The sequence below is a fragment of the Jaculus jaculus genome, chromosome 4 (genome assembly GCF_020740685.1).
Source record: "Jaculus jaculus isolate mJacJac1 chromosome 4, mJacJac1.mat.Y.cur, whole genome shotgun sequence".
NCBI classification, from domain to species: Eukaryota; Metazoa; Chordata; class Mammalia; order Rodentia; family Dipodidae; genus Jaculus; species Jaculus jaculus.
Window position 1 is genome coordinate 88,415,855 of NC_059105.1, and position 22,001 is coordinate 88,437,855.

Here is a 22,001-nt window from a genome sequence, read left to right on the forward strand (position 1 = left end):
CTGAAGTAATGTAATGTAATGTAATGTAATGTAAGTGAAACTGAATGTCTAATTCATTATTAGCGACCAAAAAAAGCCATACATGTGACTTTGATATTTAACTGAACCAAAATATTACTCAAATGAATAATATTAAAATATTGACTCAAGGGACTGGAGAGAAGGCTCTTGCCACAAATCCTAACAAATTGGGTTCAGTTCCTCAGTACCCACATAAAGCCGGATGCACAAAGTGGCACATGTAACTGGAGTTCATTTGCAGTAGCTGGAGGCCCTCGCGCACCCATTTCATTTTCTTTGTCTCTATTGCTTTCTGCTTACAAATAAAATTAAAAAAAAAAAAAAAAACAGCTGGGCATGGTGGTGTAAACCTTTAATCCTAGCACTCATGAGGCAGGGGTAGGAGGATCGCAGTAGGTTCGAGGCAACCCTGAGACTACATAGCGAGTTCCAGGTCAGCCTGTCATGATGCCTGAGCTAGAGTGAGACCCTACCTTGGAAGGAAAACTAAAGAAAAAGAAAAAAGCATTGACTCAACATAGGTGACCAGGTATAGATCAGTTCCTTCATAGTAGCTGGGCTCTCTAAAATCTCCAAGAAATTTAAAACTTTAGGTGGGAACTGAGAGAGGATTCCACCAAGACCTCACATGGACCCCGGATGGGATGAGCACAGCAAACCTACTCTAGAAAGCCAGTGTATCATTAGAGTTTACATAGGAGATGATTTCTCCCATTTATTTCCTCTCTACTACTCTTCAAGGCCAAACAGGCTATTTAAAAGATCTCAGTTTATCTGGTTTTCTTTCAACTCTAACAATACCTCAGATTCTTGTCATCTTCCATCAGGTGTTACAGCGGCTGATTAAATCTAGAGGAAAGTCCCAAAGTAAACACTTGAACGTCCAACTGGTGGCAGCTGACAAGCTGGCCCAGTGCCCGCCGGTAAGTGTTATCATTGCTTTTTGTCTTAATCATTGTTGACTACTAGAAGGAGGAGGATTTTTTTTTCAAATTAGTGTTGTGGTTTTTATTCTAAAGCAATGGTAGCTATGGTAGGTTGTGGTAAACCTAATGGATTTCTTGGAGCAAGCTGCCGCTGCCCTGTGGGTTAGGCTCAGGCTTGCAGAATAGACTGGTGCCTGCCCCGAGAAGTGAGCTTAGGGTCTGAAACCTGCTGTCCTTGAAGCTGCCTTCATTACCTTGCTGCTGCAGCATCCAGTCACTCAGGCGCTTTTAAGAAAAGAGCAAAGTAGGGCTGGAGAGATGGCTTAGCGGTTAAGCGCTTGCCTGTGAAGCCTAAGGACCCCGGTTCGAGGCTCGGTTCCCCAGGTCCCACGTTAGCCAGATGCACAAGGGGGCGCACGCGTCTGGAGTTCGTTTGTAGCGGCTGGAAGCCCTGGAGCACCCATTCTCTGTCTCTCCCTCTATCTGTCTTTCTCTCTGTGTCTGTCACTCTCAAATAAATAAATTTTTTAAAAAATTTTTTAAAAAATTGGAAAAAGAAAAGAGCAAAGTAAAGCATGCCAATTGGACTTTTCCTTTCACTTTTCTTCTGGAAGGTTCTGCCACACATAAAAGATTATGATGGCAAATATTGAAGATTTCTTGGAGCTGGAGGAGCACAGTGGTTAGAGCAGAGGAAAAGGGCAGGGTCGAGAGCGATGAAGACATATAAGCTAGGAACTTGCATTGTGCTGCCACGCACAGCTGTGGCTGGAAGGCAAGCAGTGTTAGGACGGGGCGGGGGGGTGACTGCTCCCACTGGGCACTAGGGCAGCAGTGGCCAGTCAGTGTCTGCACTGCTCAGTTGACTTACAATGTCTGTGCCAGTGCTCTTCTGAAAGAAATAACTGTCTTCGTTACTCAGTTGATTTGCTAGATTTTTTTTTATATTCGTATAAAGGTCATTTATGCTCTAGGGAAGTATAAAAACCAATTCGAAAGCTTAGGGAGGCAACACAGCATAGTTGTTAAGAGCACAGATGCTGGAGCCAGATGGCTAGGTTCAAATCCACCCAGACAAGTTACATAACCTGGGCAAGTACCTGCCTCATGAGGTGGGTATAAGGATTCAAGGGATGACTATGTGCTAAAGCTGTTAGAATAGTGCCTGGCACAAGATACATACTGTTTGGGAGTTTCGGGTATCATTCCCAGCTGCGCTTCTTCTATGCTGTGTGTGGTCAGACTCTCTGAGGATGTGCCTCTTGCTTCACAGTTGTATCACCCATCTCGCTCATGATGCTCACATAATAAATACAAATTGAAGAACTGATGAAGGAAAGGCTATACAGGCAAGAGGAGCCATAATGCATCCTTTCATTAGATGCTTAAAATGGGCCAGTGTGCCTTCTGTAGATCATCTATCATCCTCACAGTACCCTAGTAAAATAAACAATGTAATTCCCATTTTGTTACTGAACACAGAGGAGTTCAAATGATTTTCCTGGGCTGGAGAGATGGCTTAGCGGTTAGGGCACTGCCCTGCAAAGCCTAAGAACTCATGTTCTAATCTCCGGGTCCCACAGTGATGCAAGCACACAATGTTGGACATGCACACAAGAGGGCACACATGTCTGAAGTTTGTTGGCACTGGCTGAAAGCCCTGGTGTGCCCATTCTCTCTACCTCTTTCTTTCTCTCTTTTAAAATAAATAATAAGGGCTGGAGAGATGGCTTAGCGGTTAAGCGCTTGCCTGTGAAGCCTAAGGACCCCGGTTCGAGGCTCGGTTCCCCAGGTCCCACGTTAGCCAGATGCACAAGGGAGCGCACGCGTCTGGAGTTCGTTTGCAGAGGCTGGAAGCCCTGGCGCGCCCATTCTCTCTCTCCCCCTCTATCTGTCTTTCTCTCTGTGTCTGTTGCTCTCAAATAAATAAATAAAAAATTTATTAAAAAAAAAAATAAATAATAACAATAAAATCAAGTGTTTTCCTGAGGTCACATAGCAAGTTAAGATTAAATCTATATCTTTTTGGCTTCTTCCAACCCATCTACCCTCCACATGTACAATTGCCAGGTTTCCTATCCTGAAGATAATTTGCATAGCTTGGAGCCTGAAGTTCTATGTTAAAAAGTTTAACGTACATTGCCTACTAAGAAGTCCACACAGTGTAATGTGTGATTACAGCACCAAGTGAATATAAAAGAATATGTCACCTAGCCCCTGACCCTGTAACAGTTCACAGTTGAAGGAACATAATCTTTATTGTCTGGCTACCAAAATTGAGAATTCTGTTATTATTTCTTATGATTAGGACTCTCTTATAACTGTAGTTATAATCAGCTTGGGATTCTGGGAAGCAAGCACCCAAGTGGAGATAGAAATATAGGAGATTTGTTGGAGAAAATTTCTATTCTTTTCATGAGAGTGCATATGTTAACATTTGTTCCTAATAATTGCTACAGCAAACCTTGCGTCCTATTACAATGGAGGCATTTTAGCTCCTGAAGGTGTGGCTAGAGGTTTTATGATTACAGGCAGGGCCCTGGCAGCCTAACAAGCTAGGCTTGGCCACCTGTCCTCAATATGTCACGTAATAGAGAAAAGTGGAAAAGGGAAAGTAATGCAGTATGACCACATTGGAAAGAAGAATAAATAAAGAGATCCAGTGACCTCCTTTCCCAGTCTATGCCCAGAGTAATGACGTGAGGTTTAAGTTTGAAAGTTAAGAGTTATGTGTACCTCAGCATTCCCTGGTCAAGGTGTGGACCCCACCCATCACTGACCCATCATTATCTCTGTCCTTCAAGTTCTCAGAACTATGAGAACTCTCTTCCTGAGAGACAAATTCCTCCACTGGCATCAGGCTTCTGTCTTCCTCGAGCAAGAGGTTCCTGGGTGGGGGTTCTAATTCCTTGAGAAAGGCTGTTTCAGTCATCTGGTAGTGGGGAGGATCACAAGTGTCTCTCTTCAGAATCACTTCGCTGCTGCTGGCATGATTGTGCAAGGGGTGGTCAGTGAGCATTGCCACATCTGAAAGAGCTGCCACCAAGAGCACGTGTACCGGCAAGCAATACCAAGAGCCACTTTAGGACTTTCCCTCAGGTCCGGAATCCCAACTGGCCATATACACTGGGAGGACAGCCTTGCCCTGTCCTTCTCGCAGCAGGATAAACATGTCCTTCATTTTCTACTTGGTTAGATGAACTTGCATTTTAGACAAGCAGTCTGAATAAGTAAGGTTCCCTTCACACGTCACAGTTTCTAAACATTTGCTAGTGCATGAATAGCATTTGTCATGATAGGAAGGAATGGTGCAGTCTGTTTTGGCTCACAGGAAGAAATCTTGAGATTTGAAAAGCTACTAGCAATTTAAAAATGTATCTACATTTGTCCCTATACTTCAAGACTATAATCATAATTGTCACCCAAAGTCTGGTGATCACCATGTCATTTTACTTCCTTTTGGAGAATTTGTAACTTGCTTAATTGGCTACTTCCTCCCCAGTTGGCAACGTCTGCAGATTTCACTGGCAGGATCTCACATTGCAATATTGTTAAAGGCAGCAGTCTTGGGAAGGGGATGTTTGAAGGGACACTAAAAAAATTAACTCTTGATAGCTAGAAAACTGAATCCTAGATTCAGGGACAATTGGAGGGAAAAACAAAAGACCTTAAAAAGTTCCTTAGAGCATTACACTTTGAGTTTCATGTGATGATGTCAGGATATATGTATAGGAAAAGAACCCTGAAGCCAACAATGGTAGGGAAAACACTAATGTAAGGAAATGTTACCTGGCCCCTCTGCTGCAGACCCCGACTTTGCTAGCACACACTTAGAATCACCCACAGGATGAGCGTACACCGTGCTTCCCTGCAGTATGGCTACAGGTCCATTTTTCCACAGAGCCATTTATGGGTTTACAGTTTCATGGAACACTGCAAGGGAAAGACTGATCTGGTCCAATCTCCTCATTTTACAAATGAGGGAAGTGAGTCCAAGAGAGATGAACTGGCTTTCCAAAGATCGTATGTCTTGGCTGAAGGCAGCATAAGATTTTTGTGTCCTAATCCAGTAAGACTTTAGATAGCAAATGGCAGTAGATTAGTCATTCTCCAGGAGAGAGAAGTGTGGGTCTCATGGGTAAGGCTTTCTCTAGGAGAGGAGTCAGTAATTTTTGTTTTGTTTTTTAGTAAAAGGCCATCTGGTAAATATTTTACATTGTATGAGCCAAGTACAGATCCATTCAGCTTTGCCTTTGAGTGGCCACAGACAATACGTAACCTGTGGTAGTGGCTGAGTTCCAGTCAAGCTTTAAGAAGCCAGAGGCAGGCCTCATTGAGGTAGCTGAAGGAAATTGCCACCCTTATTCTAGGACAAGCTTTGCATATCTGTCACTAAAACTAAATAGCCCTAAACACGGTGGCTTCAAAGAGCTCATTAAAATGGTCACAGAGGCTACCCAGATCCAAGGAGAGGGGACATAGCCCACCATCTTGATGCAGGAAGTGACAAGGCATATGTGGCCATTTTTTCTTTTTAAATATTTTATTATTTATTTATTTGAGAGAGAGGGAGAAAAAGGCATATAGATAGATAGATAGATAGATAGATAGATAGATAGAAAGAAAGAAAGAAAGAAAGAAAGAAAGAAAGAAAGAAAGAAAGAAAGAAAGAATAATGAATATGAGAATGGGTGCTCCAGGGCCTCTAGCCACTGCAAAAAACTCCAGATGCATGTTCCACCTTGTGCATCTGGTTAACGTGAGTTCTGGGGAATTGAGTCAGGGTCTTTAGGCTTCACAGGAAAATGCCTTAACCAGTAAGTCATCTCTCCAGCCCCATATGTGGCCATTTTTAATCTCTTCTAGGCAGAAAAATACATTGGTACACTGGGATGCAGACAGAAAAGAGCCTTTGGAACTGACAGGTTCCACAAGCCTAACTCAATTCTTTTTTTTAAAACCCTTTTATTGGCAATTTTTATACATATACATGATATGTTTTGATTATAATCCCCTTCTAGTACCTTCTTTTATCCCTCTTCCCTCATCTCCTTTCACTGAATCCCTTCTTCCCAGCTAGTCCCTCTTCAATTTTGATGTCTTTTCTTTTTGCTTTCCTCAGTTATCCATGACAAAAAGTTTATTTCTTTTATATTACCAACCTGGTTTTGTTTTGTCAGTATTGTTTCTACCCACCATATTTTTAGGTTTTATTTGCTTTCTTGTAGGCATTGGTACACTTTTCCTTTTCAGAGAAGTTAAGAATAGTGCATTTTAAGGAGCCAAGTTCAAATTGCCCTAGTACTGTGGTAATAAGAGCTTCATAATGCATGGTGAGAAAAGTCGATAGACAATTGAATATATAAATGAAATGTAATCCTTTAATCCTACTTAGTTACAAGCTGGCTTGTGTTACCAAAAGCTGACCTTGTGTCTGGGAGCTATATAATGGTCGTGTGTGTGTGTGTGTGTGTGTGTGTGTGTGTGTGTGTGTAAAATGGCATTGATCACTCTTTCTGTAAGAAAGGAGCTCATCTCCTCAGCAAAGGCTTGCAAATCTATAATATTACAGAAACCATAGTGGTTCTCTTTTCTTCTCTATTTTATTTTATTTATTTCCCAGTACTGAACAGACTCCAAGTCATTTTACTAAATGCACGCGCTCTGAAGGGAATGAAGGAACAATGTAGTGTCTGATAGAGTGCTCTCAATAGAAATTTTCCATTGCCTGGTTCCAGTAATCTTATTTATTTAAATTATTTAGAATCGTGTGGATTTATTCATCCTCTTGAAGTATTCTCCCTGTTTGTGGATTCATTATTAGAGAGACCCTAAATAGCCATGGTTTAATTACTAAGGCTGCTTTTGAAAAGCAGAGTAGCCGACTACACATGTTCCCTTCACAAGACAAGGCCACACAGGCTCTAGCTTCTCTCTGTCCAAAGGAGATAACTTGACCTTTTCAGAGATTTTAAGCAACTAGCTTGGACACAGAGAAGTTAGGATCATTCTTTCCCACCAGTGCTTTAATGTAACATATCCATTAATAAGAACTGATCAAAACACTAGATGCCTTTTTACAAACAGTCACGCTGCCAGGTGTTGGGACAGTCTTTCAAGAGTGACAGTAGGCAACATGGGGAGGAAAGCATGTTTGGATTCATAATAACTGCAGTAAATGGGAGATGAACTAAAGACATTAAAGTCACCATGCTCTTATCTTCATGTTGACTTCACCAGTGAGCGAGAAGAACTGATTTTCTTATTTAGCTCAACAAATTGGCATTTCTGCTGGAGCCTATCAGTATTGATCAGCTTTTCTTTGTCCCCAGAAGACCTCCTACTAGATCACTAAAGGAAAAAAAAAAACAGAAAACCAAAAAAACCCTTAGGGTCTCATTCTCTTCACTAGTGAACATAGTTGAGCACTTGAGACCTCAAAAGCTTTACTAACCTAAATGATGCAGCTCTGACGGGAAGAAATGCTTACTGAGCAGTTGCTTTATAATTGCTATCATGTGTTGGGCCATTCAGCCATTTTGTTTCATGGAGCAGTCTTTACTGGTCATTCATTTTAGTGATAGCACCTTAGGGGTCTCTGTATTTCAATAGCAAAAAAAAATAGAAAGGTATAGATTCCTCTTGTTTCCTTCTCCCCCTTAGAAATAGGAAAGATGGACTGGAGAGATTACTTAGTGGTTAAGGTGCTCACCTGCAAAGCCAAAGGACCCAGGTTCCATTCCCCAGGACCCATGTAAGCCACATGCACAAGAGGACACATGTGCCTGGAATTTGTTTCCAGTGGCTGGAGGCCCCAGCACACCCAAGTTTTTTCTCTCTCTCTCTTTCTGCCTCTTTCTCTGAAATAAATAAAAGTAAATATATATATATTTTCGAGGTAGGGTCTCACTCTGGTCCAGGCTGACCTGGAATTAACTCTATCATCTCAGGGTGGCCTTGAACTCATGGCAATCCTCCTACCTCTGCCTCCCAAGTGCTGGGATTAAAGGCATGTGCCACCATGCCCGGCAAGTAAAATATTTATAAAAGATTTAAAATTTTTTTTTTATTAACAACTTCCATGATTTTAAAAAATAATCCATGGTGATACCTTCCCTCCCCCCACCTACCCCTTTGAAACTCCACTCTCCATCATACCCCCTCCCCATCTCAATCAGTCTCTCATTTACTTTTTTTTTTTTTTTTTTTTTTTGGTTTTTCGAGGTAGGGTCTCACTCTGGCTCAGGCTGACCTGGAATTCACTATGTAGTCTCAGGGTGGCCTCGAACTCACGGCGATCCTCCTACCCCTGCCTCCCGAGTGCTGGGATTAAAGGCGTGCGCCACCACACCCGGCCTTTCATTTACTTTTGACGTCTTGATCTTTAAAAGATTTTTTTAAAAAGAAATAGGGAAGATGTCTCACATGAGGTTTTGTCTATGCACAACAAATAAACAAAAGCAAAGCATATGTTATGAGAGGGTTTGTACACATTAAATCCCCTGACTATATTCAGCAATAAACCAATTTGTTCTTGTTTTTGCATGTGTGTGTGTGTGTGTGTGTGTGTGTGTGTGTGTGTGCGTGCGCACATGCATGTATGTGTGGTGTATACACATATATTTTCCTTTGTGGCACCCCATACACCTGCGTGTAGAAGAGTCAGTCACCTATGGAGGTTGGAGTGGGACATCAGATGTCCTGCTCCATTGTCCCTTTGCCTGGTCTTGCTTTGAGCTAAAGTATCCTTTCACTAATTCTGGAGCCTGGAAGGAGGGGAGGATGCTTGACAGATTCTCATGCCTCTGTTCCCGTGTGGAACTGGGGTTACAGGTGTGCATGACCACACTTACCAGTTTTATGTGGGATCTGGAGATTTGAAGTAGGGCACTATCAGACCATCAAGTTGGCACCAGAAGCACACTTAACCACTGAGTCATCTCTCTAGCCTAGTAGTGAACCAAATTTTAAAAAGGTAAATTTAAACTGCATAATTAATTGCCAAGTTTTTGTAATTTTTAATTTTTTATTTTCATATTTTTATTAACATTTTCCATAATTATAAAAAATATCCCATGGTAATACCCCCCCGCACTTTCCTTGTTAAAATTCCATTCATCGTATTACCTCCCCATATCAATCATTGTCTTATTAAAAATATTTAGATACAACGTCCTATAAAAATTCTTAACAAAATACATGGGAAGGGTATATTTCATAGCCATTAAGGACCACTTTTCCATCCACTCTGGTTTTCCTCCCACAATAACTTAAGTACATGAACCTTGCTCTACTCCTCAGTATAGGATCTGAAGACCACTATGTCTTCCACAAAAGCTGGTTGGACTGAGGATCTTGTCTTGTTCAACATGTCCAGGTGTCACATAGGCAGAAGCACTCAGTCCCCAACAAATGAAATCTGGTGGTATCCCTAGGGAACATGATCACATCTTCCTCTGAATGAATGGAGAACAAAGCTGGTGGTTAAGTCTTTAGGATGTTTAAAAAGACATAACCAGGGCTGAGGAGCTTGCTCAGTGGTTAAAGGTGTTTGTTTGCATAGTCCTGTGGCCCAGCAACCCACATAAAGCCCACCAGGCACTTGTTTGCAGTAGTAAGAGACCCTGTAAAGTCCATACATATGCACAAGTGAGCAATTGTTTTAAATGACAGACTTAGCAAGTCTCCATTCCTTCCTCCTCCCCTGCCATGCTTGCAGTGATCAGAGAACTGCAGCATGCTTCTCCTGAAAGAGCTCTTGCAGAGAAGGGGTCTCCTGTGCTGGAATTCCTGACGGCTTGATTTGACTCCTCTGTTCACTACTGATTGGCTTTGGCAGCCATAGTTTCCGCCTATGTCAGCAGAAGAAGGGGTCCCATCATGGAGTCAAGAGTGCTACCCTGGAAGCTCTTTGGAAACTGCTCTGTTACACTTATCTTGGGCTATCTGTCACCAGGAGTGTGGGATCAGAGAGGCAAACTATTCACTGCCTGTGACTTTTGCTGATGAAATAGCTCTCAGCATTTCCACCCTCTGGGCCTCCCATGTTGCACAGTAAGCAGCTGGCTAGATATGACCTTTGCATTAGAATTTGGCAAAGCTGGTTTGCCTAATCCATTGAATTGTTTCTGTTTGAATTTCTTATATAATGGCTTATATTCCCCTTATACTGACTTTATAACACTCTGGTCTACTCAGCTGTGTTATTTCCTAAACAGAAATAAAAGTTGCTACAGATATATAGGTTTTGAAATTCCTCCTAGTTGAAAATAACTTGCATATGTCAATATTCACGCAAGAGCTGTGATTTGCTTTTGTCTTTGCTTTTGAAAGCCTACAAGAAGTTTCAAGTCCTCTTCCATCATAAGGCTGTCTTTTGGCAGTGAAAAAAACATGGTTTGCAAGAAATAGGCTTAAGCAAACAGCCAGGTGCTACATACAAATTCCATCCATTGACAAAGGGAAGAACTTTATTAAATGAAATTCCTTGTAATTAAATATGTGTTTTATTGTGGCCACAGTAGTGACAATGGAGAGCATCCAAGTAGATATAAAGCTCACTCAAACAGTATCAATCTGATTTTGGTCTTTTTAAATTATATTTTTATTAACACATATTAATTATATAAGTTAATGGGATTCATTGTGACATGTCTATATGTATGTATGTATGTATGTATGTATCTATGTATCTATCTATCTATCTATCTATCTATCTATCTATCTATCTATCTATCTATCTATATCATCTATTTCTATATATATCTTGTGCACAGGTCATGTCCATTCATACTTCTATAACCCAGGACTCTTTTTTCCCCTTTCCCTTGTCACTCTTTCCTGTCCCTAAAACTTTCTCTTACCTTCTTTCTATCCCTCCAATCCTTCCTCTTTTCCTATTTTTCATGTCTTCTATTCCATTTTGTACTGCTATAAGGATGACTTATTAGTTTTCATTCATGAGTGAGAAGACTTTCAATGTTTTTCTTATTTCATTTAACATCATGTCCTCCAGATCCATCCATGTTGCTGCAAAGAACAGAATTTCATTCTCTGTCTGTATGAGTAGCATTCAACTCTGTAAATATAGCCTACTTTATTTATCCATTTATCTACTTAGGGCATCTTGGTTGGCTCCATAGTTTGAGCAGACCAGCACCGCTGCTGGAGCCACTTCTGCCTGCTTCTGTGGTCTCAAGAATCTATGGATCTCCAGTACTTCTCTATTGAGTTTGATAGTTTCTTATTGTTGCAGTGAGGTTTGCATTGCTAGCAGAAATCACAAGAGCAGCTTGTGGGACAAAGAAGATTTATTTTGACTTACAGAGTTAAGGGGAAGCTCCATGATGGCAGGGGAAAATGATGGCAGGAACAGAGGGTGGACATCACCCTCCTCACCAACATCAGATGGACAACAGGAACAGGGGTCTACCAAACACTGGCAAGGGGACACTGGTTATAATACCCATAAGCCTGCCCCCTATAATATACTACCTCCAGGAGGCATTAATTCCCAAATCTCCATCAGCTGGGAACCTAGCATTCAGAGCACCTAAGTTTATAAGGAACACTTAATCAAACCACTACATTATACCCCTGGCCCCCATAAACTGATAACCATCCATGATGTAAAATGTAATGTATTTTAAAACTCCCCATAGTTTTTATCAATCCTGATGATGTACAAACATCCCCATAATCCAAGGAGCCATAACACCAAAAAATCTCCCCCAAATCCATAGTGGCACAGAATAAACATTCACATTGCAAAAGATGGCATTGGACATAGCAAATAAATATTCAACCAATACAAGATTCAAATCAAACAGGGCAAACATTGAACTCTGTAGTTCCAAGTCTAACAACTCTAACCAGTGACAAGTCTTCAAGTCCTATAATTCTAACCAGCAGCAAGTATCTGGAGTTCAAATTCCACCCCTCCAGCTAGGCTACTCACAGTCCTGGAAAACTTCATCCAGGACTGGGAGCTCTCCTTAGCAGCCAGCTCATGGTCCTGGCATCTCCACTAGGTCCCCACTGCAACCCATGGTTCATCCTCACGGCTCCTTTGGTCTCCATGCAGGCATCTAGCAAACCTGCTTCACACTGCCCATGGCCATTTCCGAAACACAAGACTGTGTAACAAATTCAATGACCCTCTCGTTCCCACATTTCTTATACTCCATAATACTTGGGGGTGGGGGGTTGCCAATTTGTTAATCCAGGGGGGAATAAAGCAGACTTTGAAGAACAGGCCACTCGTTGAGCATTCAGGCCCCTTCAAAAGAGTCTACATTCTTTCTATTGTCCCAATGCAAGTGAGCTGGCCCAATCTCAAAGATTGTAATCTCTCATACAATTGCAGCTGAAAAGGCGGAAGTTTCAGACCAAAGATTTCTTTCTGTATCATGTCTCTCTGCACATGCCAGTCCATTTCTTTGCAATGTAATCCTGCACAAATTCTCAGGACATGGGCATAACAGCAAGCCCCTCACACAAACTGCTTCTAGCCCAACCAAAAGCTCTTTCTCACTCCCTTAAGCCAAACTTCACAGTCCATAGTTCTTATGCATTCAGGTCTTTCAACTCTGACCAGAATAGTCCATCAAGCTGTACTTACAGCACTGCAAGGCATTTCTTAGGCCAAACTTTAAAATCCTTCCACATTCCTCTTGAAAATCAGCTCCAGAGGCCAAAGCCACACAGTCAGGTATCTAGCAGCAACTCCACCCCTGGTACCAACTTTACTGTTGTAGTCAGGTTCACATTGCTGACAGAAATCACCCAACCAAAATCAGCTTGTGAGAAAAAAAGGTTTATTTTGGCTTACAGACTTGAGGAGAAGCTCCATGATGGCAGGAAACGTTGGCATGAGCAGACAATGGACATCACCTCTTGGCTAACATCAGGTGGACAACAGGAACAGGAGAGTGTGCCAAAAACTAGTAAGGGGGTGCTGACTATAATACCCAAAAGCACACCCCCAACAATACTCTGCCTCCAGGAGGCATTAATTCCTAAGTCTCCATCAGCTGAGAACCTAGCATTCAGAACGCCTAAGTCTATAGGGGACACCTGAATCAAATCACCACACTTATGCACTTTCACTTTTCAGTAGAAGAATGTATTTTGTTGTTGTTCTGCTTATTTCCCTTCTCCCCCCCCCCCCCCCGCCCCGCAGGCTGCACTGGCATGACTCCTACACTGCCATCTTACCTGGAAGTCTCTTTAGACCAGTTTTAAAAATAGATTGGTTTTTTTGTGTATGTTCATCTTTTTCTGTTCCTCATGTGTTCTGAATGTCAATAGAGATTTCATAGTTTCAACTTTGGGTCTTTGATGCATTTTGAGTTGAAGATGTTGGGATGGTGAGAAGCATGGTCCTAGCTGCATCCTTCTGTGTGTGCATATCCAATTTCACCAGCACTGTTGATCAGAGAGACTCTTTTCTCCACAGTTATGTTTGTGGTACCTTTATCAGAAACCACTTGTCTAGATTGGGAGTGTAGCTCAGTGGTAGTACTGCCTACCAGGTGTGAGGCCCTGGATTTTGCAATATTACCAAAAAAAAAAAAAAAAATCGGTGTTAATTTTTACCACTTGAGACCATAATCCTAGAAATCATTGTTAGGGTTCTTCTGGTGCAAGGAAAGGCTCTTTAACTTGGAACTTGATGAAAGTAAGAAAATGACTTATTAGGGTTAACCAGGCCTACCCTATAGAATGAGATCTGTGTGATCAAATTTTATGGTGGAGATTTCTCAGGATACAATGAGCAGTTTCTAATTCTCAGGCTCTGAGTCACAGAACTTGTGAGACACTGGAGCTGAGTGGGGCCCGGAGCTTTTGGTGGACATTGCCCAATTTCATCTTTCTTGTTCCTGGGTTCTCTGTGTATGTGGATGCTTTTGGAGGTGTGACTATTCATGTTTTACTCAAGTCAGGACTTATTCCTGGCTTCTCCGCATCCGTCTGTGAATACTGTTGGAGGTATGACTATTCTTGTTTTATTCTAGTCAGGACAGCAACACTATTGTTTCTCTGAAAGCATTATGCATAGTTCTCAGATCCTGTACTTGACCATTGAAAGTTTACATTAATGGAGGAGGAGGCTTTTGATGGCAAGAGACAAGAAACTTCCTTGAGTAACTTTAGTGGAAAGGGAGATTTATGATAATTAACTAAAGTTCTAGGAACTAGGGGTTTTCCCTGTATCATGAGCTCTATGGCTTCTTGATCTACATTATTTTCTTTTGTCTACAGACAGAATTCCTTGTCTAACACATAAATTTCCCTTCCTCAAAAGTTCAGTTTTGGAGGGTGGTGGCACATGCCTTTAATCCCAGCACTTGGGAGTCAGAGGTAGGAGGATTACCCTGAGTTCAAGGCCATCCTGAGACTACACGGTGAATTCCAAGTTAGCCTGGGATAGAGCCAGACCCTATCTTGAAAAAACCTTAAAAAGTTCAATTTTAACAGATTTTCATGGTCCTTTCTCTAAATCCAGAACTTTGAGATATAGGTCCAAACATTAACTGGCCTCAGGGTCATTCTTGTTAGGAATTAAAGTTCCAGTGTGACATGGATTATTATGCATTTAATACTTTTAATAAATATATTTTTTATTTATTTGAGAGGAGAAAGAGGCAGACACAGAGAGAGAGAGAGAGAATGAATCGGTGTGCCAGGGCCTCCAGCCACTGCAAACGAGCTCCAGATGTGTGCGCCCCATTGTGCATCTGACTTATGTGGGTCCTGGGGAACCGAACGGAGCTCCTTTGCCTTTTCAGGAAAGTGCCTTAAGTGCTAAACCATCTCTCCAGCCCAGGTTTTAATACTTTAATACTTGTCACTCTCAAAACTTCATGCTTCTTGAGCATAGGATGAGATCTGCCTGCTGTACCACTGTATATCCAGTAGTACCTGGCACAAAATAAATCAGTAAATAGTTTATGAATGAATGAAATGTGCAAAAAAAAAAAAAAACTCATTGAAATTCTATTAACAAATGTTCTTAGAAGGGCATTTTTTTTTCTATGTAAGTGGACCTGGTTGAATCTTCTCAAACATGAGTCAGTTTAGACTGAATTCTCTGATTTTTTTTTCCTATTCCTGAGCCAAGGACTTTCAAACTGCTTTCCAATTTAGATGCAGGTTTTCAATAGGTGTTAATATTATGAGCATTCAACTGTTGGCCAGGAGTGTAGTGACAGAGCATGTGCTTAGCATTGCTGAGTTCCTGGGTTCAACCCATAGTACCAAATATAAACAAGTAGTAAATATAGGGGAAGAGATAGTTTCCATGGTGACATCAGCTTCAAGGAGCCCTTGTTGTAAGCACTGAGGAGAATGAATCAGCAGAGACACCTCCACATCCATGCTTCTGCTTGCCATTAATCATTATCCAGCAATGTCGCTGCTGCTTGACAGTAGCCATGCTTTTGGCTCATTCCGGGGATGTTCTTATTTAGGTAAAATGAGCAGGGGGATGTGATGAGACAGGGAAGCTGTTTGATTCCAGCCACTGAAAACTAGATCTACCACCATCCCCTGCCTGCGTGGGCTGTTCTGGCAAGTGCTCTGGAAAGGCTCTTTTCTGTGTGAGGTGCTGAAGTCTTCTGTCTGTCCCTCCAAGGAGGCTGTGTGACTTGAGTATATCCTGTTTGTATTCCCAGCCACACTGCTGTAACAGAAGGACTATTCTGTTCCTTTTGGGGACCAAAATTCCTTCCTGTTTACCAAGAAAATGTTGAGAAAGTTCATGCTAACAGAAATGCAGACACCAGATACTATTTGGGTGGCCTCTTTCTTCCCCAATTAAACACCATCCTTTTTTTTTTTTTTGAGGCAAGCTCAATAGACTGCCATTTATTAATTTATTTATTTGAGAGTGACAGAAAGAGAAAGAGGCAGGTAGAGTGAGAGAGAATGGGCATGCCAGGGACTGCAGCCACTGCAAACGAACTCCAGATGCATGTTCCCCATTGTGCATCTGGCTTATATGGGTCCTGGGGAATCAAGCCTTGAACCAGGGCCCTTAGGCTTCACAGGCAAGCACTTAACCACTAAGCCATCTCTCCAGTCCCTAGACTGCCTTTTTTCCCCAGCTTTTTTTCTTAATTTTTTTTTATTAACAACTTCCATGATTATAAAAAATACCCCATGGTAATACCCTCCCTCCCCTCACCTGCCTCTGTGAACTCCACTCTCCATCATACCCCCTCCCCATCTCAATCATAGACTGCCTTTTTTTAGTGTAAGAATGAGAGAGAGAGAATTGGTGCACCAGGGCCTCCAACAATTGCTGTCAGACTCCAGATGCATGTACCCCTTGTGCACATATGTGACCTTACACGCTTGCGTCACTGTGTGTCTGGTTTACGTGGGACCTGGAAAGTTGAACATGAGTCCTTAGCCTTTGTAGGCAAGCACCTTAACTGCTAAGCCATCTCTTCATCCCTAAACACTACTTTTTGATCATTTCACAGAAAGTTTTATGGTAGCAGCAATCATTATAATCTGATTTTCTAGTATCAATGCTAAACTTTTTTCCTTGTCTTATCATTAGACAGATAAAAGCATTTTAGCAGCATTCTGACAATTATCTGAGCAGATACCATTACCTTCAACCCACTTACCTTTGCAGCTAAAATGTTTATTTCAGTGATATATGGGCATTTCCCTAGACCATTTTTTTCTCCTCTTCTAGTGCCAGTAACTTGTTTCTTTTATATTCTGAAGTGAGTAGAATTCAGCTCAATAAAACTGTGAATTTTATATATGATTTTCAACATCTTAGAACACTGTCATGTTTCTCTCATTTTCATTCTTAATAACAGAGATCCAAAACTACTTAATGATTTTACTATAGCTAAGAGCTTTATAAGGGAGAGCTTTAAGAGAAAAGGAACTTAAGGGAAGAAAGGAAGGCATAGCTCTTGTCCAAGGGGGCAAAGCTGGCTGAGGAGCCCACTTTGAGACTCATGTTGGTTTTTTTTTTTTTAATAGATCATTCATTTTTATATACGTATCCAATTTGTAGTGTGCTTATTACCACTCTTTATTTGACTTTGACTTTGGAAACTGCCAATTTAGCCCTTCAAATTTGATATTAGCTACTACATATGAGGAATGCTATTTCAGTTCCATTACCTAAATATAATATAATTACAGTGGATTTTCTTGTCATTTGCAGGAAATGTTTGATGTTATATTGGATGAGAATCAGCTGGAGGATGCCTGTGAACATCTCGGAGAGTATCTTGAGGCCTACTGGCGTGCCACCCACACAACCAGCAGCACCCCCATGACCCCATTGCTGGGGAGGAATCTGGGCTCCACGGCACTGTCACCATATCCCACAGCAATCTCTGGGTTACAGGTATTGTCACATTTTACTTGTAACTACTGCAACTTTACTTTTAGTAAAAGATGGAACAGAAAACTTTTTTAAGATGAAGTCTAGAAATGCCTTTCCTCTAATGAAACACCCAGAGGAGGACATTATATTTAAAAATATCTACATTTACTAATCCATAGAGAAAGTCCCTAGAGAGTGAGTGTTGCACTTACCTTCTTCTTAATAGGACAAAACACCCAAACAAAACTTGTTGATGGAAGGAAAAGGTTTGTGGTAGCTTACAGTTTCAAGGGAAAGTTTCATCATGACAGGGAACGCGTGACAATCCTGAGCAGGGAGCCAGCGTCTTATCCCCACATCAACTGGAAGGAAGTCGTTTACTGAAGCCAGCTCCGAACACCCCCAGTGACATACCTCCTCCAGCAAGCCTTCACCTCCCAAAGGCTCCCAAATTGCCACCAGCTAGGAACCAAGTACTCAAAACACATGATCTTATGGGGGACCTTTCATTCAAACCATCATAGTACCTTTCTAGGGAACTTTGCTCTCTGTGACTTTAAAATGAATCACTTACAGTAAGTAGACTTGATGCCTCCTTAGTGTTGTCCACAACTTCTGCATGGTGCTTTTTAAGCATTAGATGATTGTGAAAATACCAGACACTGTTGTCAGCTAAGTAGGTCTTTTGACTGTCCCTGCCCCATAGCCTGATGGACCTGCCCTTGGCTTGCACAATACAGAGTGAGTGAATAGAGTGAGTTGAGTTTTCTTGAGGTTATCAAGGGGCCCATCTTGGCCAGTGGCTATGACAGGTGTCTTTCGGGGAAGCAGGGGAGAAGCGCAGAGTCAAGGGCTTTTCTCTTCTGCTGCTCTGGTGCTGAATTCAGAGCTAGATATTGGGAGCCAGAGGCATTGTGATACAGAATGAGTCCTGCATTGCTGCATTAATTATTATTTACCATTTATCACGCAGCTGCTGGAATGTGGCAAAACTCCCAGCTGACTAAAAAACATGTAGTCAGTTGAGCACTCTTGCTTCATGCCTAGTTTTGTTTTAATGGGTTATGATAGTTACAATTGGAGAGCTTATAGAATTAACTCTGAGATACATAGCACTCTCTGAGATGCTGTTATAACTACATTACGCTGCTGCAAAATTGCATCTTTGTAAGCAGAAAAGCCTTTTTTTTTTTTTGAGGCTGGAAATGAAAATGGGAAATGTATGATTGTCATGTTCACCACACACGTGGGCACCAGCACTGTTGTTGCCTCGTGCTGATCTCAGAGTAGCAGTTCCATTCACTAGTTTGGATTGGCTCTGAACTGTACATAGTGGGAAAAGAAACACTCTTGACATGTCACCCCTAAAACATCACCCTATAGTAGCTCTCCCAGCTTCATTGATGAGTTAAAGTGGTGCCCTTTGTCCTGGGCCTTCCTCTCCCAGTACAAATAGGCACTCAATTGTTACATACCTGGCAGAGGTTAATGGCACAGTCTCTGACCCATTACATTACTTTGCATCTTATCTGACTATTGGGAAAGATATGCCTGAGCCCATGATTATATCAGGATCCTATTCCTTAACTCAGGTGGCTAGCAAACATAGATGTTCCCATAGTGAGGGAAAAATGTCAACCTATTCTGAGCCATCAGATCAATGCCTTAAGATGGCAATTTCATAGTTAATAATACTAGAAGAATTTGATTATTTTTTAGAGCATTTTAAGTTAAGCAGGATTATAAAGGCCTTGGGTACCTGGCTCCAAAATGTTATACACTCCTTTGGAAAGAACACTGCTGAGAGTTTCACAGTTATGTTGGGTACACAAACAAGTGCATTATTTTATGGGTAGTACAAATAATAATTTTATTAAAACATTTTAAAAGATACAAGGAATACTCAGCTAGATCAAGATAAAGTTGGAAGTATATGATTATAGCAGGATAAAGATTTTATAAGTTCAAGAGAGGAATACAATAATAGATACAATTTTAAACTTTATTTCCCAATAATATAATCCTTTTTGCAGCAGAGGTAATATTATTATGTCTAAATATATTAAATCCTATCACAGTCAACTTCAAGTACTGGTATTTTAATAGGATGTGTGGTCATGCAGTACTATCTGATTAAATTCTTAAACTGTTTACACTGTGTGGCATCTGTGTTTATTGTGTCCCAGATACATAAGATATGTTGAGATTATTTGTGCATCAAAATGCCTTAAGTTGGATATTTAGCATCTCCCTGTATAGACCCTACTGTACATACATTGCATGGTTAAATGGATGAAGCTGCCCTTCTTTAACCATGATTTCATCTCTTTAGAGTCAGCGAATGAGGCACAGCAACCACTCCACAGAGAACTCTCCAATTGAGAGACGAAGCCTAATGACCTCTGATGAAAATTACCACAATGAGAGGGCTCGGAAGAGTAGGAACCGCTTGTCTTCCAGTTCCCAGCACAGCCGAGATCATTACCCTCTAGTGGAAGAAGATTACCCTGACTCATACCAGGACACTTACAAACCCCATAGGAACAGAGGCTCACCTGGGGGATACAGCCATGACTCCCGACATAGGCTTTGAAGCTGCTGAAATGAAGGATATTCATCCGCTGACAATTTGCCATAGTGCTGCTAGGATAAACCAATCATCTTAATTTGGCAAGCACAGCACAGTCTTTCCTGTGCTGGTGGGCTGCTGTCATTTGATGTTAAGGGCAGAAAGTTAAATAATCAAACTATATTATGCCCTTGAGTCTAGATGGATATTAGACACCCAATCATATAGATATTTTTAAGTGCAGCATTTACATGGTAACAATACCTTTTGTTTTCTTCATAGATTTAGACACATCAATTTGTAATTTAGGGAACTTATCAAGGCACATATAAAATAATTTCCCACGTAGGAAATTCCAAATGACCAGTTCCAGTTGGAACCAATATATAAACCAATTCCTGTTGGAATTTGGGTGAATTGACTAGAAAGTCTATTTCAGCATGTTGTAATCAATTGAAAAATCAGAAAAAAATAACTAATAGGAAAATCAAAATACCAATAGAAACCAAAACCAGCTATAGTATTTATTTGCTGAAAGCTAAATTTACACTTATAGTTTGAATGTATAAACATTTTAATATATATGTTTCCAGAATGGCTTTTCAAATTTACCAAATGTATTGATAGTGCCAAAAGAAATCTCAGAAATCTTAATGCAGAAATTATGTAGTCTCCTTAAATTTTAAGATTTTTTTCTTTCTTTCCTAGCATAGCTGTTGTATTCAAAATGTTTCACTTTCTGTTCATTCAGTACTGTTAGCTCATTTAAAGTTGGCAAAAAAGAAAAAAAAATCAGCAGTGGAAAAGAATAGTAAGGAAAAGCCTAAGCATAGCTACTCATAAGAAATGGAAAATACAGTGTAGTTTCTTCATTAATCCTTCTCCGCACAGTTCTACCCACCCAGGGATCTGGAGTGAGCTAGCAAGGACGTGGACCAATCCTCCTGGATGCAAAACGGGGCATCTCCAGATGGGAGGCCGTCCATTCCACTGCACACAAACCACTGCTCAGGATTTCCTGCCAACACAATTGAGTATCTTTCTCTTCTTTCACTCGGTCTTTGTCTGTGGATTTCTGAATGTTCTAGCCCTATGCTAAAGGTTTTTAATCATGCTAATAATTTTTGTTTCCCTTGCATGCATTCAAATTAAGTATTGAAAGTTAGTTATTTTTATAAAACAAGTAATTGGAAAAAGTGAAGCCAAACAATGAATTAGAAAAATCTTGCAAAAAGATAAACTCATAGATCAGAATATATTTGTTCACTAAAATTGCAGGGAGTTATAAAGGTTAGAGATTGAGCTATCTTATTTCTAGTGAACAGTACTTCTTAATTACTCAGTTTTTTCCCCCAATGACTGCAATTAGGGAATTCATGACTCATGTCCTTTATTATCAAAAAAGACTTTCACTAGGATCCAAGAAACTGTTGAAATTGACCCTCCTATACAAGGCACAAAAAAAAAAAAAAGAAAATCTTTATATAAAAAAACCCCTTGTTTCTAAAATGGCACAATACGTGTGTTTTCTAAAACCTCTATTGGACCCAGGCCTAAAAGTTTTTTTTTTTCTACTGATACAGGAAGAATAATTCATTTTATATTACCTTATTTTCCCCAAAATTTTCAGTATTTAGGCACTAAATGTATGTACCAGCCTACCTAATCAGGAATATAAATTTCATATTCTTGATCAGTTATACATATCTGAACCCCATCACAACCTTACCACATGCCCTCCCCTTGTGTTCACTGTAAGTGTAACTCATTATGAACCTGTTTAGTTGATAATGATGAAAGTCATCTCAAACATTTGATACAATTAAACATGGGCTCAGTAAAATTTACAAGTTAACCATATGATACTGGCTTGTGAAATTCTTTTGTCATCTAGTGAAGCATATAGAACTTTCAGTTAAGGTATTTAAGGAAGCTGTATCCATTAGGCTCTTTAATGAACATATATCCTGCCATTATTGAATACTTTGTTAGAACACAGAGGAGCATTTTCCAGCAAACAAAACTATATTTATTACATGTACAGCACATAATTGCATGAGAAAGAAAACATTAGCCAAAACATTTTTATATATGCTTTACTGGTTTCTTGTTTGTGCGCATTAAA

General features: G+C 40.6%; 1 protein-coding gene across 5 annotated transcripts in view; it reads left to right on the forward strand.

The window, feature by feature from the left end:
- Positions 1–21,385, forward strand: part of Cacnb4 (calcium voltage-gated channel auxiliary subunit beta 4) — a 294,252-nt gene extending 272,867 nt beyond the window's left edge. For all 5 annotated transcript variants that reach the window (XM_004651837.3, XM_004651838.2, XM_004651839.2 and 2 more), the window contains 3 exons: positions 849–944; positions 17,143–17,328; positions 19,640–21,385. In XM_004651837.3, coding sequence (XP_004651894.1) covers positions 849–944; positions 17,143–17,328; positions 19,640–19,900 — 543 coding nt within the window. In that variant the 3' untranslated portion in view covers positions 19,901–21,385. The remainder of the gene's footprint in view (positions 1–848; positions 945–17,142; positions 17,329–19,639) is intronic.
- The last annotated feature ends 616 nt before the right edge of the window (positions 21,386–22,001 follow it).